This window comes from Arachis stenosperma, chromosome 4 (genome assembly GCF_014773155.1).
Source record: "Arachis stenosperma cultivar V10309 chromosome 4, arast.V10309.gnm1.PFL2, whole genome shotgun sequence".
NCBI classification, from domain to species: Eukaryota; Viridiplantae; Streptophyta; class Magnoliopsida; order Fabales; family Fabaceae; genus Arachis; species Arachis stenosperma.
This window is the reverse complement of record NC_080380.1, coordinates 137,390,828-137,410,400: the sequence shown is the minus strand read 5'-3', so window position 1 is coordinate 137,410,400 and position 19,573 is coordinate 137,390,828. Positions and strand designations below refer to the sequence as shown.

Below are 19,573 nucleotides of genomic sequence, written 5' to 3'. Positions count from 1 at the left end.
TCCTCCTCTAGAACTGCGACCACCTCTTCCTCTATGGCCAAATGCTTATTTGCTATCATTGAAAGGTAGTGAGGATTGAGCAAGATTCGCAAGATGCATTGTTGGGAATAAATAGTATGACCACAAACCAATCAATCATGTGTCAAATAATTTGTTATTGTTATTATATTAAAATGTTAATATAATAAGGTCATTGATTAAATTTAGAAATTTATCATTGTGATAGTGATCATAATATTGAGAGATAAATCTTTTATAGTTTAATCTAAATTGTTCTTGGTCAGAGAATTATTAAAAAGGATATTATAATCTGAAAAGATCAATATGTATATATAATGGTTTTCATTGGATGAAGATTAATAGATCTCATTTATTAAATTATATAGATAGATGGTACATATAGAGATATGATTGAACTGACTCACTTTTAAAATTTATAATGGTTATAATTACCGCGTATATGTCAATAGAATATTCTCAAGATGAACATGATAATAGAGTTTTATTTGACCTGCGATTATCATAGTAATTAACAATGTATTTATTATACTTTGATTCTAGACACCTAATACCCTAGGGTGCTAGTTGAATGGATATTGGGTATGATTTAAATACTTGTAGAATTAATGATTAGTCAATAAGGAATCCGTCAACTCTCATTAAAGAGTTTGAGCTCTATGATTATAATGACTGAAATGAATAAAACCTTGGTCAAGGGATTGAATGAATGAAGAAATGAATTTCTTAAGTCATTCAGAGTTCATTATAATATAATAGTAACAAGTTAGAGTTTGACAATTAAACCATACTATAAGGGTTAACCAAAAGCTAGAAAAATGGAAGGAATTATACTTTGTTCTTCTCGGGTTCTTAGTAAAAATATATTACTTCATACTATCGGGTCGTTAAGGAGTGTTGCTAGACGCCAACCTTGATTAGTAAATTTAGTATGGCTAATTTACTACCCGCTTAATGTTGCACCTATGGGGTCACACACTAACGAGTGTTCTAATTTTTGCTGTAGAATTATTTAATTATTATTTTGATTTGATCAAATAAATAATTATATTAATTCAAATGGAATATTATTATATTCTTTGCTAGCACCAAGAATATAATAATAGTATGATAATTGAGGATATTAAATGAGATTTGAGAATAATTAGTTATTCTATTTTTAAATTTGAATTATAAATTTGGATAAGATCCTAATTGATTTTGTTTCAAATTGAATTATGATATGATTCATAAATTTAAAATATTCAAGTTTAAAATAATAAGATATGATTCAAATTTGAATTGAGATTCAAATTTAAAATCAGTAATAAATCTCATACTATATATGTATGCCAAGAGTAGAGGAAATAGACTCTACACACATAAACGTATGTGAGTTTAAGGCTTTGTTTGTAAACCTTTTTACTTTTCGAAAGTAACTTATGAAAGCTATTTTTTAAAAGACAACTTTTGAAAAGCTACAGTAATTGCGTTTGGTAAAATCAAATTAAAAATAACTTTTAATAAGTTCAAGCACCATAATTATGTTTGGTAAAACAGCTTTTAATAATTAATAAAAGTAATTTTGAATATTTATTATTATATAAGGTAATATTAGATTTTTTTTTAATTTTGATAAGTACAAGCCAACTTTAAAAAGTTCTCTCTTAAGTGCTTTCAAAAGCACCCCTAACTTTTAAGCAAGCACAAGCACTTGGGCTTTTTAATTTACCAAACACAAAATGAGACGTTTGTGCTTTTAAAAAGTACAAGCATCTCTTCAAAAAGCTTTACCAAACTAAGCCTAATTATTGGAGAAGAATTTTATGGTGTGAAAAGAGTTGCAAGAGATTTCTCAATTTAGATCAGATGTTTATTGGTCAAGGAGTTGACAGCAAAGGTTGGTCTCAGTGTAGATATGCATAGAGTCTTCGTATAATCGAAGAATAAAGTTTTTACTAAAGCGTTTCAAGGTATTTAAATTTGATTTATATATTATTAGAATAAAGCTTAAACACAAAATACATCTTTAAGATTATTAATTTTTTCCCGCCGCATGTTATGAACACATGGTAATCTTATATGTATACCGGAGTCAGGTTTCTTGAAACGAGCATATTGTCAAAGGCAAGAAGAGTTTTCTGCTTCAACAACTCGATAAGAATCGAATTTAGACATCACAATTCTTATATAGATAGAATATTCTTCTAAAAGGCTATCTAAAATAGCTTGAATGCGATCATCGTCAGCGACTACACAACCAATGGAAGAGATGGAGTCAACAATTTTTTGAATCTGTGCCAAATAATCTGAGGCATAAGCTCCTTTCTTGATTGCTTTCAATTGGGATTTTAGAGTTTAAACTTGTGCATTTGATGCGGCAGTGAAGTATCAATCTTTTTCCAAATTTCATAAAATCGTGCTCAACCAATAACTTTGTTTTGATAATTGATAGTCATGGATGCAACAATCCAAAAAAAAAAAGTGAATCTTGTAACTTCCAAATCTTGAATGTTTCTGACTCAGATTGCGTTTCTTGGTTGGATCTGTAACAAATTGTTCAGGAATCTTATCTGCATAAGGTGATCCTCCATACTTATACTTTGGATGGTTAGGAGAGCTTGATATCTTCATGTTGAGTAGTTGTTTTTGTTGAGCTTGTCTGAAATAGGAGAGAATGCTTTTTTATTGGTGGAATCGGACAGATAAATCTCCATAGCTGATGCATAGTGGTAGCAGTAACACAACTAGAGATAACAAGAGAATATTTCTACTAAGAACGTGCGATATTGCAACTTTGAGTAATTCTGTAATTTTTTTTTTGCTTTTTTTTTCTTTCATTTCACATAGCTATTTATAAAGGTCGAAAGTTAAGTAGTCAAAAAATATGGAAGATATTGTAATTTGACCAATTGATTTTAATTTTATCTTTAGTTTTGATTTTATATTGAATATTTTAAATATGTTTTATATAGTTATACATAATATTTGCATTTATAACCTTCCTAAATTTATTTCTCCTATATTTACAGTTGACTTTATTCATTTATTTATTTATTGATCATATGAAATTAACATTGATGATAGAAGACAATAAATATATATATATATATATATATATATATATATACCAAAAAAATTATATGAATTTTATAAATAAAATATGAATTCCCAAATTATAAACAGTTTAAAAATGTCTTTAGTTGTTCTTGATGAAGAATGAATAATTACAGTTATAAGTTAAAAATTAAAGTATCTCTATCTTTTCTTTTTCTTTTTCTCTTCTTTTGTGTTTGTAATTGCAAGTGGTTACTCATTGTAGACTTCTGTCATCATCATATCATCTGTCTTTAATTATTAGAAAATAAATGTAATCATTTTCTTCTTGAGTGCATTAATGGTTAAATAGCCGATTTTCTTTCTCTTCATTGATCATAGTTAACATATGTTTTCCATTTCTTCGTTATGAAAAATAAATGTATTCATTTATGTCTGTATTAATGGTTGAAATTTTTTTTTTTTTTTTGCGTCTTAATAGTTGAATTTATTTAGGGACATATGCATGATTTCTATTCTCAATATTTGCGTTCGATTTTACTTTTATTTTAATGTTGAGTTAATAGTCAAAATCGTCCCTGAAAAATACCCCGATCTCCATTTTAGTCTCCGAAAGATAAAATTAATCAAAGCCGTCCCCGAAAATTATTCACGTTGATCGAGTTTGTTCTTCCGTCCTCTCAGGTGGTGACATGGCTAACGTTTGCTGAGGTGGAACGTTAAGTGCCAACGTGGTGAGGTTCAAAACGACGTAGTTTCATACCCTCAACCCCAAATCAGTGGAACGACGTCGTTTATGGTCCACAGTTGGATATTCAAACGTTCTGCCCTTCTCTCCTCTCATAACAACCCTCTTCAACTTTCGCTTCAAAACCCCTCGTCTTCTCTCTACTCTGGTACTCTGCCCAAAGATCCTTTGATCAGAACCTGGTGGCGTTATCGACGATTCCTGTGCGTGTCGAGGCTTGTAGAAGAGTAGGCTCTGCTACGTTGGATAGTTGGAGGAGGTCGCGGAGGAGTTTCGTAGTTGGAGGAAGGAACAGTAACTGCCATAGGGTAAGATTTAATTTTTTTTTACAGTTTCTGTTGATTTTGCAATGTTGGTGTCCGTTGGTTTAGGGTGACTTAGTTCTAAGAACCATCTAGTGAGACTAGGGTTTGGATTAGCCTGAACATGTTCTGTATGCGTTTGCCGTTAGGGGTTTCCTGGTCGTTATGTGGTGGGTTTTTTCTGGAGTTGTTTCAGATTTTGATGTTGACTACATTTATTTATTTTTGCACTTATAGATGGAGGGTCCTCCGATGATGTTTGTATTTCACCATGGTGGGAAGTTCAAAAAGGATGAGGGTGAAAATCTGTACTATGAGCCGGATCACACAGAGGTGTTAATGGGAGTTGAAGCAGACACACTTGACGTGTTCTTTGTGAAGGGATACTATGTCGAACTGGGATATGCTGAGGCTAGGGAGTGCTGGTGGAAATCTCCAGGAGTTCCCCTTGAAAATGGGCTGAGGAGGCTGGACACAGATTATGATTTGGTTGCAATGGTGAAGGATTGCAGGAGGAACTTCAACTTGATCAACCTGTATTTTGAGCATGGTGTTTCAGAGCCATGTGTGGTTGATGAGCAAGAAGAAGAAAGGCCAAAAATTAAGCCAACCCAAACCAAGAGACATCAGTCTCAACCCACCAAGTTACCATCCCACCAAAAAGCATGCTCTGAATCCACGAAGGCATCAGCTGATGGTAGCAGATTATCTCAGCCTTCAAAGTTGCCTTCTCAGTCCAGGAAATTTTCTACCCAATCCACAAAGGAACCAAGTCAGCCCAGTAAACTGCCTACCCAGCCCACTAAGCAACCAATGCAGCCCACTAAGGAGCCCACTAAGCCCAATGGACCATCATTGAAGCCCACAGGTCCATCAGCTAAGCCTATTAGACCAACATCTAAGCCCAGCAGACCATCATCTCAGCCCACCAAGAAGTCACATCACCCTGTGCAAACTCCATCACAGCAGATAAACCCTATAATCAGCCTACCAAACCTACTCCTGCTCCATCTCAGACCAAAGGTAAGGCCAAGATCACTACCACTACAAGAGCAGGCAGACATGTGAAGACATTAGAGGTTGAAGAAGATAGTGACTCTCATGACTCCTATGAGAGTGCTGAGGACAGCCTTTACAAACCTCCAAAGGTACTAGGAGATGATGAATCTAGCAGTGACAGTGATGATGGTGTGAACTCTACAAGGCTGAACAAAAAAAGTAGGTTAAGGAGAAGCACAAGCCTGCTAAGACCAGATTAGCAGATAAAGAAATAGAGACTGACGATTCAAGCTATGAAGCTTCTGAGGATGAGGATGAAAGTGACTCAGGTATTTGGTTAAATCAATTGGTTTGTAGGTGTTGATTTAATTTTGGTCACATGACTGATTACTTACTTTCTGGTTTCTATTTGGCAGGCCTAGAGGATAATCCCCTTGATGACAATGATTCGGATCTCAACTCATGGCACTCGGAGGGCTCAGGCTAGGAACTAGACTCTGATGAGGAATCACTAACCGTATATCCCCAGTATAATGACAAGGCAAAGTTCGGGGACCTCAAATTTGAGGTTAGTATGATATTCAAATCAAAGGAATATTTTATGCATGCAACTAGGGACTACACAATCCAGTTAGGTAGAAACATATTGTTTACAAAAAATGACAATGTTCGGGTTAGGGCTATGTGTAAGGCTGAGGGTTATCCTTGGGTAGTATACTGTGCATGTAGTAAGCAAGACGGGTCCTGACAGATTAAAACCTTAGTTGACAACCATATCTGTCCTAAAAGGCGAAAAAATAGTGCAGCGACCCAACAGTGGACACTAAGCAAACTTGTTCCAAAACTTAGGAAGCACCCTACAATGAGACATCGTGAGTGTATGAGTGGTTTGTGAGGAAGTGTAACGTAAACCTGAACAGCACCTGCATCACTAGAGCATTGAAAGCTGCTAGGAAAGTGGTAGAGGGTGATGAAGTTGCTCAGTATGGACTAATCTGGGACTATGCCAATGAATTGCTTACAAGCAAGGTTCCGAAAACTGAACCGGTCAATGAACCGGTAAGGTGACTAGTTTAACGGTTCAACGGTTCAACTGAGATTCAACCGGAGTTCAACCGGTTTAATTAAATATAAAATATTTTTATAATCAGCAACCATCACAATCACAAACACAAACTCAAACTTGCACAAATTAAATACAATCAACAACTAAATATGAATTATTAACAAAAATTTATATAATTTTTAATCACATCAACAAACCAACATACATGCAATTTCAGAACACATTAACATTTAACAATTACATCCAGAAATTCAGAAGCAAACTCAGAAGTTAAAACTTAAAAGTTACATGCAATTTCAGAACACAATCAACATTTAACAATTACATCCAGAAATTCAAAAGACAAACTCAGAAATTAAAAGATACATGCAATTTCAGAACACAATCAACATTTAACAATTACATCCAGAAATTCAGAAGACAAATTCAGAAGTTAAAATCCATTACAATTGGACAATAAAATCAGAAATCAACAAAAAAATTAACAAAAAACCATCAACAATCAACAAAATTATTTCAGAAAAATTAACTCAAAGCTAGAAAAATTAACTCAGTCAGAAGGACAGTGGACTTCAACAACTGTCGGAGGATGAAGGTGAAAGCAAGGGGTTGCTACTGTGAGTAAGCTACCGTAGGAGAGATACTGAGAGCTTGAAGAGAGAAATGCGACGGTGAGAAGAGCTCCGAGCACAGCGACGGCAAGAAGAGGGACGATCTGAAGAGTGGATGGTGGCTGGGTGATGCTGTAGAAAAAGGATTAGGGATGGGTTCAAGATCTGAGAGTGGAATGCGTTCTCTGGAGACTCGTGTGCAAGGCCTTGAGTTTGCATTGGATGAGATCTCTTATGATTTGGCCGTATCAAGTGGAAGAATGTCTAAACCTGGTGCTCTTAGGTATGCATGTTGCTTGCTACCAGGTTCTGAAATTTTAAGCGCTAAGTTCTGGAAGAGAACATAGAGCCGGTATTCATCCTCCCAATTATCTAGATCTGACGGCACCCAATTGCTTGCCGCAGTCCTCCACCAAGATGACATTAATACTGAAACTGAGTTGAGAAGCCATAGACTCAGGCTTCATAGCGATGGAGGAAGCTTCATAACCAATCCTCTAGCAGAGATTAATACTAATTCCAAGAAGATATCTGGTTTTGCAAGAGCAGAGCCAAATTAACAAAACAGAGGGAGGATAGTGGCTGTGGCTTCCAAGGGGGTTTGGGGCTGGATTCTTCTCCAGACATCAAATTTCAAAGAGGAAGAGAGGGGTGGGATGAGGGTAAGAGATAGCGGCTAGGGTTTCAATCTTCAGGGTGTTTTTGTTATATATATGACACTAGAAACGGCGCCGTTTTTAGTGTAGACATGAACTGAAAATCCCTTAAAAAACCCGGCCGGTTCTGGCGGTTCACCAGTTAACCGCCGGTTCGGCCAGTTTTCTGACCAATTTTTTGCTAGCTGGTTTTTAGAGTCAACCGAACCGACCATATGACCGGTTCCCGGTTAATCCGGTTGAATCGGCCGGTCCGATTCGGTTTTCAGAACCATGCTTACAAGTAATCCTGGGTCTACAGTTCAAGTTGGTGTAATCCCGATGCCAGAGGGTCCTCCTCAATTTGAGAGGTTTTATGTGTGTCTTGATGCCTGTAAAAAAGGATTTAAGGCTGGGTGTAGACCGATGATTGGATTGGATGGGGCTTTTCTTAAGACCCTACACGGTGGACAAATATTGACGGCGTGTGCTCAGGATGCCAATAACCACATCTTTGTTGTTGCCTATGCAATTGTGGATGTGAAAAACAAGGACAACTGGAAATGGTTTCTGGACCTGTTGCAATTAGACCTTGGCAACTACAATGATAACAAGTTGTGCATCATTTCAGACATGCAGAAGGTTAGGACAATTTTCATACTCGTATTCATAGTTTTGGGATTTGTGTGATTTAATTAGATATACTTCTAGGACTAAATTGATTTAATTTTCAACTTTGAAGGATTCATTTGATTAACAATCTTTTCGGGTTTCTTTATATCTGGCAGGGACTAATTCCAGCAGTGAAGGAAGTCATGCCCATGGCCCAGCACAGATTTTGTGTGTGGCATCTGTGGCAGAATTTTTCAAAACAATGGGGTATCACGGAGTTGAAAGACCTGGTCTGGGAGTGTGCTAGATCAAGGACACGTAATGAGTTCGAGAGGAACATGAAGAGAGTAAAGGTCATTAATGAGCAGGCTTGGCAGTATCTTGAAAAGTGGCCGAAGGAAGTTTGGACTAAGGCATACTTCAGTGAGGATCCCAAGAATGACAACATTTGCAACAATGCTTGCGAATCATTCAATGCTAAGATAAAGCATGAAAGGACCAAGCCGATTTTGACTTTGGCTGAAGAGGTGAGAAGAATAATCATGAAGAGCATGGTCGATAACAAACTGAAGTTGAGCACTTATTAAGGAATTTTACCCCCGGTTCAGCAAAGCAGACTAGAAGCCATGACAAAGTTATCTAGTCACTGGGCTCCCCAATGGTGCGGGGATGAAAAAGAGGAGTTTTTTGAAGTACATGGATGGCCCACAAACATGGTGGTCGACTTGGGAAAGCACACTTGCACCTGTCGGTTCTGGCAACTCACAAGTAATTCATTCAGACCCAATCACTCCTTCCCTTAGCCTGAATTAGTCAGAGTTGCTTTTGATTGTTCCATTACGTTTGTCTGTCTGTACTTGGCACAGGGATGCCATGTATGCATGCAATTTCAGCAATTCAAGACAAAAATAGTAAGAGAACTGAGGAGTATTGCCATGAGTTGTTGACAATGGAGGCGTATAAAAGGACATACTGTTTTAATGTTAACCCGGTGAAAGGACAAGATCTGTGGGAGAAAACATCCTCACCTGCCCCTGTCCCACCCCCCCAATCAAGCCAAAACCTGGGAGGCCTACCAAGAAGAGGAGAAAGGACAAGGGAGAGCAGCCAATTGGGTCAAGCACCAAGATGAAGAGGAAGTACAACCCAATTAGGTGCATGTTTTGTGGTGAAGTTGGACACAACAAGAGAAGCTGTGCAAAGAAGAAAAAGGAGGATGCTGAGGAACAAGCTAGGCAAATGCAACTACAGCTTGCCCTTGCTAAAGGGCCTGCTCTCCCTACAGATGAGCCACACACCAACAATGAAGTTCAATCACATTCTCCCCCTCCTCCCCCAGTCCAGCCACAACCTGTTGTGAAAGTCAACCAACTTGGAGGAACCCAACCAATGCAAGATACCCAACTGCCTGTTCAAGACATTTAGGTTACTTAATTGTTGCTTTTTCTTCTGCCCAATTGCATTTATTTTATTTACTTGAAAGTAATTGGTCTGCAACTGGCCTGTGCAGGGTGCAAAGAGAGGCAGGCCACCCAAACTGCATGTCATAAAACAAAGGCAAGATCGAATGCCTCCACCCAGTCACTTATGGCCATATCTGCTGAGACATTGAAAGGAACAACTTCCGCCACTGCAAAGAAGATGCAAACCTTCATGACATTCGTGCCTACTCCAGGCTTCAAGCGTCCAAGACAGAAAGATTAATATGTTTAACTAGGAAATATATTTTGTATGTAGTTGCAAGTTCGCTTTTTGGGAACATGGCTCTGTAAACTGCTTATGTGTTCAAGATCATTTAAGTTAGGGTTAGTATGTTTTTTTGGTTTAAGTGAACAATGTTGTCTGAACTTATGCTTTGCTATTTTAACTTCTGGATCCTTGATCACCCCTTTGGTATGTCTACTAAGACAATATGATATCAGTATAATTATGATGTTTGTTATGGATTACAATGACTTTGTCTATTGTCATGTATGTTTCTATTTGGTGATAGATACTTATAATAGTTCAAACATCACCATCATGTATTCTCAGTGAAACCCATCATGTTAAACAACAAGTTTATGTTAAATTAAACACAATTAAACCATACTTTCATTCATAAGTAACATCATAATTACATATCAACTAATTCAATTTCTCTGATCTAACAACACCTCTAACACACAAGAACATAACACTCCATCTGTGGCTTTACTTGGAGATTAATGTGAACAACAGTGATACACACAAGACAGTAGCCACCACCACTGCAACTGACAGGAACATTATCAGCATCTTCATTGCTCTAACCTCACCCTCCAAGCTACCTAATCTCCATGACACATTCAGTCTCCATTCATCATAGTCCCTACCAAGATCTGCATCAGTTTTTGCCCCTGCTACATACCCATCTTCCTCAACCCACCTAAAGAAGTTGCAGTGACTTCTCTTCTGAATTTTTCCAAAAAAATGAAAATCAATTTCAACTACCCAGTAGAATAGACAAAGGAATATGGAAAACAAGCTTAATATATCATAACCTAACTCACCGGGTATCTGGCACAAGTGTGGAACAACCTATCCGGATTCTCTCTTGTGCCGGATTTTTTTATTGTGGTCTTCAACCCACAAAAGCAAGTCTGGTCCTTCATCTTCCTCCTCCGTCGCATGGAAGAGTTCGACTCATGGCTACCGATAGACTGCGACGGCAGGTCACCACTCCAGCTTCCACTCATCATAGCAGCGACTCCTCAAACATACATCGCCATCTACCACGAGGATCACGCACATATATGCTTCAGATTGGGGGTTAGGGTTGTAACATTAGGACTAATTTGACCTAAATAATCAAACATATCTTATCAGCATTAACGGTTGCCATGCTGGACCTCACCACGCTGGCACTTAACGTTCCACCTCAGCAAACGTTAGCCACGTCACCACCTGAGAGGACGACTATTAACTTTTTTAATATTTTATTTATTTTAATTTTATAATTTTTTATTTTTTACGATATTTTCATCCTAATAATTTAAAGACTAATTTGCATATCAAAATTTCATTTAAAAAATTGTCGTTATGTAATATTTTAAACGTTAGCCACGTCACCACCTGAGAGGACGGAAGGACAAACTCGATCAACGTGAGTAACTTTCGAGGACGACTTTGATTAATTTTATCTTTCGGGAACTAAAAGAGAGATCGGGGTATGTTTCAGAGACGATTTTGACTATTAACTTTTTTAATATTTTATTTATTTTAATTTTATAATTTTTTATTTTTTACGATATTTTCATCCTAATAATTTAAAGACTAATTTGCATATCAAAATTTCATTTAAAAAATTGTCGTTATGTAATATTTTAAATAGAGTAATGCTAGGGAACCAAAAGGGTATTAGCCAAAAACCAGCCAAAATACTTTTGGTGATATATATGGATGTTTTTTCTGCTAAGTATCAGAATGTTTCTTTTTCATACTAAATGGATGTTTTTTTATATATTTTTCGAATTTTTTTGTATTGCAAATGTGAATGCCTCTATTTCTTTAAGAATTTCATATTTTTTTTAAATTTTATAGATATTTAATTATTTTTACTAAAATATAATTAGATACATGTTTCTTTTGTTAAGTATTAAAATGTTTTTTTCATATTAAATGAATATTTTTTTATATTTCTGTAATTGTGTAACTTGTAGTCTCTTTAATCATCAAAATGACACCTAATATCCCAAAACGCAGAGAGCAACATCGTGATGATAAATAATTCTTTTAAAATAATAAAATTTTAGTGAAGATAAAAATATTTTATTAAAAATAATAAATAGAAAACAATGAGAAGGGAAGGAAGAATGCAAGCAGCCAAGCAAAATCCAAGAAAGTACCCAAAAAAATAAAATGCACCAAAAAATAAACCCAAGAAAGTTCCCCAACTCTCTGAATTCTCAATTCTCTGTACGACTGCACACCGTTTGATTGGCCTCAGCTCACAAACCCCAACTTTCTAACTGTTAATGGCCTTCCTTTGTTGACCACCCGCGACGCCGCATACTTCATGTCTTTCATCCGTAACCACGACGGAGTCTTTTACGGTGGCCCCACCATCGATCACCACCTTCCATCAAAACGTAAACTTGAAGACTCCAGCTCCCTCATCGATGACAGCACTTTACTCGGCATGATCTTACTCGGTCTCGACGCGCCTGTTCCTGTCGCTGTTGACGCCAGCTCCGAGGGGGAAGTCACGTGCGCTGATGCGTGGAAGCTCCGAGGAAGCTCCGAGGGGGAAGTCACGAGCTCCCGATCTGGTAAAGACAGTTCCGACTGGAAGCGGAAGCGATCGGAGGAGTGGGTCACGGTGGGAGGCGGAGAAGGCCTGACGGTGAGAGAGAGGTTTGTGTGTGTGATTGTTAGAAGTTGGTAGGTTAATGTGAGAGAGAACAAGAAGGTTTTTATAGGTTTTAATTAGGTTTAGTTAATTAATTTTAAATTTTTAAATTTTAAATTTAAAAAATTTAAAATTATTTATTAATATAAATTAATGTAATTTTGTTTAGTTTTTGGCAGTAACCTTTTGGTTACCTATACTTTTCCTTTTAAATATGTTTTAATTATACCATTACTTGACATTGAAGTCGTGTTTATAATTGGTATGAAAATAATTAACTATGTTGGTATATATGTTATTGCCACATGACAATATATACTAATTGTAACACCTCAATATTTTCAAACTAAGCTTAATTTTTATTTGAATTATATTGATTGGTTAATATTTAAATTTTACGAAATTTTTGAAATAAATTTTTTATAAAAAAATATTTATAAAAAATATAATAAATAACTAATTTTATTTTTAAAAATCATTTGAAAATAATAAAAGTTTTGATCATTAAAAATTTAGAATTATTACTAGTTGAAAAATATAAGTAGACTTAGTAATACTAATACGAAAAATAGACGTACTAAACTATACAGACAAAAACAATGACAAAATTTAATCATATTAAATAATCATGTAAATAAAAAATATCATATCTATAATTACAGTCATTTAATGAAGATAAAACAAGACATATAAGAAATTTTAATTTTCTTACTTTGCATAACTATGACTAAAACAATTGCTTATCTTTCATCCTTAATATAAATTTTGAGTAAGTGCCTAATGTTTCGTATCTATGTTCTTGATATATCTCACTTCTAATCATTTTATAGTGTACTAATCTTTTCAATTCAATCGAGTAATGTATTGTTTTGCAACGCATCATTTCTGAAGATGGTATGGGGAGAGAAGCCAGTGAAACACAAAAGTTTTTTAGTAATTTACTATATGGTGTCATTGTATCTATCTCTAGCCACTTTGAGTTTAAAATAAAAAAGTGATGTTGCAATATTGTTCAATTGTTATTTTCAAAGTTTTAGTTAATCGAAGTGATGTGACTTTTAGATGCTTCTTATTTATTTAAATTATGACACATGTGACTCATGACTGAATGCCTATAACGCTAAAACATACAGAATAATATAAACACATGAACCTTGACTTGATTTCTCTTGAAATTCTCATAACTTCTCTTTACATAAAAAAAAAAAACGATTCCTTATTGATAAACTCTTATGCGATGTATGAAATTGACCTTAGTTTTTCTTAAACATTCTTTTAATATTACTTTGACTTTATAGGATGTTGAGCTCAAACCGGCTATAAACTTGATGGGAATCTCCTTTTCTTACCAAATGTTCTTATCTCAAAAGCTTGTCGATCACCTTCTCTTATCGAAGGATCACTTCGATTATCTTATCTACCTTCTTTTACTGAATGATCATTTCCTCAATTTTTTAATGCACAGTTATTAAAATGCTTAATGTGTATATATATAACAAAGAGACATTATATCATGATATGCAATGCTAGCATTTATATTAAAAAAGATTTAAGATATGACACATTAAAAATAGTATAAAATCTCTATTTCTAGTAAAAATTTATAGAAATCTTATATATATTCCGATGTAAATAGCTAGGCACAATTCATTAGAGATTTGTTCTATACCTAAATTTTGTATGTCTTTTGATATAGGTATGAATATTTAGCTAACGGATAGATTTTATTTTTTTAAGTACATGCATGAGATTAAAATTTAAAAAATTTAGTTAGAAGCGATAGATTATAAACTATTAATAAAAATAATACGAAGAACAAATAAACAATGAGTTATGATGGCTAAATCATCTTTCTTGATTAGCCCAATATAAATATTGAGATTGTGGAAAACATGAATTTTATGCAAATCTCTAAGTTTGTATTGGTTTTATTGTAAAAAGAAAAATTTCATATTCCTGGTCTTCATGGTTAGTATAATTTATATAAGATACCTTTTTAAACAATATACAAATAAAATTTGTAAATAATTTAACAAAAGGTTTAGAATAAGAGTATGAAAGTGAAAAAAAATAAGAAATTTTTTTATAATAATGAAGTGAAAAGAGTATATAAATGATAATAATAAAAGATTAAAGAAATAATTCACTTAATATTTTTGTATAAAAAATTAAAAAAAAAACTCAAATAATTTTTAAAAATGTGCAGATTGTGTTAAAAGATGTTTATTATTAAAATTTAGCAATTGGAGTGATAAAATCCATAAGAAACTATTTAACAAAGTAAGTTAGCAAGTGGTTTCATAATAAAATATGAAAATTTCTATATCAAAAGTTTGATCAAAGTTTCTTAAAAAAAAATTATTTGATTTACATACTTCTACTTATCTGCTTAGGAGTGTACGTGAATAGGATCGGATTGGATATACCGGGAAATTCGATCCGATCCGCACCATTCTCATCAGATCAGATCGGATATGATATCCGTATTTTTAGTGTCGGATCCAATCCGATCCGCACAGATATTGGATATCGAATATATTCGCATAATTGAACCTTCTCTTTTTAATCATATTTCTATGTGAAAAATTCAATAAAATTATTTCTTTCACACTTTTAAACTTATTTATTCCTAAAATATTTTTAATCAAACTTTTTCTAAATAACAAAAATAAAATAATACAATATATGAATAATAATTACTAACAAAAATATACAAACAAGTAAATATAATATCAAACATATATATTTATTTATTTTTTAATTATTATTGTACGGATATGCGGATCCACAGATCAGATATGCAGATGTAGAGCAGATATTTGCGATCCAATCCTTAAAGGGTATGGATTGGATCCTATCCGATCCGATCATTCTGCAGATCGGATTGTATCCACAATTTTCGGATCGGATACGGATATTTATCGCAGATCTGCAGATACGATCTGATCCATAAATACCCTTATATCTGCTCAAATTTTTATTTTGGAAAAATATATTTTTAAAATATGTACAAACAATTATTTGAGACCGGAAAAAGTACGAAACTTGATCAATCTATTATTCATTAATTTTTCAATCATATGATCATTTCTTCAACACTATTATATTATATATATAGAAGATCAAATACACCCAGATACACTCCATCCATAGCAATAAGGTTTTCCCCCAAAATTTGAAATCATACATGGGCCGGATTGCTTTACATACCATTTACAAAACCCTAGACACCTTTCTTCTCTACCTTCTTTATATATATCAAACCAGTGACATGCATTCTTCCATCGAAAACTGCAAAAAAATAATGTGCCCCCAAAAAATCTAATTTTGAAGCTAAATATGTAGGCTTGATTAGGATGGAGAACGACCGCTCCAAGATCATCATCATGAGATTTGCAGTGAACAGTGAAATCCAAATTCCCATCTAAAGAATTCGCAATCGTCACAGATGTTCTTCTTTTGATGCATAGTGGTAGCAGTAACACAACTAGAAATAACAAGAGAATATTTCTACTAAGAACGTGCGACATTGCAACTTTGAGTAATTCTGTAATTTTTTTACTTATTTTTTTCTTTCATTTTACATAGCTATTTATAAAAGTGGAAAAGTCAAGTGCTCAAAATTAAAAATATGGAGGAAATTTATATATTTCATGTTAATTATCCAGCATGTTTGTCATTGAAGTAAGAAATTAATTTTACACTACTTTTTGATAGGACATTAATTTCTCCTATAATATTTTCTTAACTACTAATTTTTCATGGTTATCCAATTAAATTTAGACGTTTAAATAATTCTTTTTACCTAGCAAATTTAAAAGTTATTTATTTTGCCGAAATAATCAAATACATAATTAATTTTTATATTAATTTTTTTTAACTAACAATGTATCATGTATGAAAATTAGATTTAAAATTAGATATATGTAAAAAAGCTTTGAAATATTTTTTTGTTAAGTTGCTTTTCTTCTTCCCATCAACTCAATTTTAGATAAAAAATACTAAGTATATATTAAAATTAATCATCGAAATTAATCATTATATATATATAAATATATATATTTTAATTTATTTTTATATATATTTTTATTCAATAATATTAAAAAATAAAAAATAATTAATTTTATTTTATTTAATATTTATTAATTATTATAATAATTAATAAATACTAAATAAAATAAATTATCTATTTTTAACTAATTTATTTTAGCTATCAAATATTTTCATACCAATACTTAGTAGTGACATAATGATAAAAATATACTCCTAAAGCCTTTAATGCATTAATAATTTACCTTTTGTTTAACAATTAATGCATAACGACAAAAGTATGCTCCCATCATAACCGAAGCAGGAGAATATAATAAAACGGGCCTGCTACACATACAAGCATACAAGCAACCAAGTTGGCCCAACCCAAACACGAAACACGCGCACGAAAGAGAGATAAGATGTCGCGTCCAAATCACGCGCTCAGCATTCGAACGGTTACGTATGGGAGACTCTTCCACTTCTTCCACTTCTTCCATTTCTCAAGGCACTTTCAAATCAACGAAACCCTCTCATTTTCGAGCGAAGATCAACTTTCAAAATATAGAAATCGTAGTTCGAAAACTGCATCAAAACACCATCAACCTCTCTGTGAAGAAGAATCTGAAGAAAAAACAAACCAAGAATACTCAACGTAAGTGCATTAAAATACTGTATATTTTACTTTTCTTCTACGTCGTTCTGATAGGGTTTACTGTTACTGTTGCTTCTTTGTTATACGTTCTTCTGAGTTATACGTCGTTCTTCTTAGTTCTACGTCGTTCTAAGTTCTCCTGCTTTTTGTTGATTTTTTGGGGTTTATTCCGTATATTCGGGGGTGTAAACTGCTTAACCTTGTAATGTGGCTTTATATTGAAGCATGGCTGAGTGATATCTCTCTGATATCTATATGGATGTATCTGAATAATATCTATGGGTGTATGTCACTGTAATCAATGGGTGTATCTTGTTTGAGATCTTTGGGTGTATCTCACTGTTATGAATGGGTGTATCTCACTGTTATGAATGGGTGTATCTTGCGAATATCTGGCTGTCTTGACTCATATATATGGGTGTATCTTACTGTTATCAATGGGTGTATCTTAGTTGTTATCAATGGGTGTATCTGAGTCATATATATGGGTGTATATTACTGATGTCTTTGGGTGTATTTTTAGTTTCAGAAAAAATGGCAGCAAGAAACCAAACCAAAGACCTCAAATGTGCCACACATCTCCTGAATGATAAGTTCAGAAACATGACTGAGGAGAAGAAGGCCATTGTCAGGGATTTGGATTCGGTGGGTTGATGCACATCCCACCACTGAGGGTGGATCACCAACTCTTGAGAGAGTTGGCAAAAAACTTCAAACTTGGGGAGAACAAACTGAGGACAGGATATGGTTCTTTCCATATAACCCCGAAAAAAATAGGTGATGCGCTTGGCATCAATGCAACAGGTAATTAGCTCAAAATTATAGATGTATATTAAGTTGTTGCTTGGGTGTATATTAACCTGATGCTTGGGTGTATCTGAACTGACTTGGTTGCTTTGTTGTTTTCCTTTTTGTAGGAGATCTATTTCCTGAGAAAGTTGACTACAAGAAACTTTCTGAATCTGACAAAATAATTTATAAAAGATTCCAGGGTAAGACCCTCAAAAGTCTTACCGATGAAATGATGGAAATCGGCGTTGGCAACGAAGAGGAACGCCTGATGTTCAAGAGGATATTCATCCTCTACATACAAATGGCGTTCCTTTTGCCAACGACGATAAACAAAATATCGCCGGTGCACCTGGTCCCGATTTTTGAGATGGAGGGCATAGAGGAGAGAAACTGGGGGGGGGCATGTCTTGACCTTCATGATCAGGGGCATAACAGACTACCAGGAGAAGAAGAAGAAGGCAATCAATGGCTGCCTCTTCGCCCTGATGATAATCTACTTTCACCTTTCAAAAAACAAACGCAACAACAGGGTGAAAGACCACCAAAGCCATGGATTGCCAACTGGACTAAGGAGCAGTTGGTGAAAAGAATGAATGAAGAGAGAGAGGAAACTTTGGTGAGTAATCATAATAAGTTAGTGTACTTTATTTACCCTAATGGTGCTAACTAAAATATCTCATGTTTCAGGGGATTCTGAATTTGGCAGAGACAAAAGAAAAAAATGAGAAAAAAAGAAAAAAAACAAAAGAACAAGAAATAAAAAAAAAACAAAAAAAAGGAAGGCGAGCTCAACATCGTCTTCGGAGACAGAAACTACCGAGAGTGATACTTTACCTTGAGTCTGAGGCTCAAGAAGACTCGGAGGATTCGGGAATTAAACACCCTGGCAAAAAGGGGAAAAAGTAAGTACCATACTTGGGTGTAATTTCTTTATAGGGTTTGGGTGTATTTTGCTTGTCCACGTTGGGTGTATGTAGCTTATTAAGCAGGGTGTGTTTCTTTTGCTGCGTTGGGTGTATATTGTATACTCAGTTGGGTGTGTCTCATGAATTCAATTGGGTGTATTTTTAGTATGTTCTAAATGATGATTGTTTGCCTGCAGAATGGACTCAAGAAAAAGAAAGCAGAGGGAAGAGGAGTCGGATTCTGATTCAGAATCGAATCTGAACCAAGTGACGAGTAATGTCCTGAAATTATTACTTCTTTCTTTTGGCTTCGTTATAAAGATTTCGTGTATTAACTGAAGCGTCTGTTATTGACTTATAGGAGCGAAGAATCATTGCCTGCGGAGAAGGAGAAGAAAAAGAAAGAAACAAAAACAACTCCAAAAGAGTAAGCACTTTTGGATAAAATTCTGTGATAAAATTAATTTTTTTTATTTCTGATTGGTACTGTTTTTTTTTCCACCCAGAACACCACAAAAAAGAAAAAAGTAGTTGTGGAGGATTCACCTCCTGAAGAAGATCAATACTTTGACGGGTACAGTACCTCATAAGCTATACTATGGTCTATCATCGTAATTATTTTTGTTAACATCTTATTTTATGAATGTAGTGAGACATATGAAATATCGAGTGACGAACTCGATGAATGGCTAGGGGAAAACGTTCGTAAATCTGCTGCAGAGGGGTATGTCTTGCTGTGCTGTATTTGAGATTTTGGTGTCTTTTGTTTGCTAATAATTGTATCTTGTTTCGCAGG

At 34.4% G+C, this 19,573-nt stretch overlaps 2 protein-coding genes across 2 annotated transcripts; one reads left to right on the top strand and one right to left on the bottom strand.

Annotated features, from left to right (window-relative positions):
* Positions 1-7,709: 7,709 nt before the first annotated feature.
* Positions 7,710-9,452, top strand: LOC130975657 (uncharacterized). Its single transcript, XM_057900416.1, has 5 exons — positions 7,710-8,057; positions 8,204-8,554; positions 8,636-8,795; positions 8,894-8,984; positions 9,026-9,452. The coding sequence occupies exons 1-5, from the start codon at positions 7,710-7,712 to the stop codon at positions 9,450-9,452; spliced, it is 1,377 nt and encodes a 458-aa protein (XP_057756399.1).
* Positions 9,453-10,220: 768 nt separating this feature from the next.
* Positions 10,221-10,747, bottom strand: LOC130975656 (uncharacterized). Its single transcript, XM_057900415.1, has 2 exons — positions 10,559-10,747; positions 10,221-10,460 (listed from the first exon to the last, which is right to left on the bottom strand). The coding sequence occupies exons 1-2, from the start codon at positions 10,745-10,747 to the stop codon at positions 10,221-10,223; spliced, it is 429 nt and encodes a 142-aa protein (XP_057756398.1).
* Positions 10,748-19,573: the final 8,826 nt, after the last annotated feature.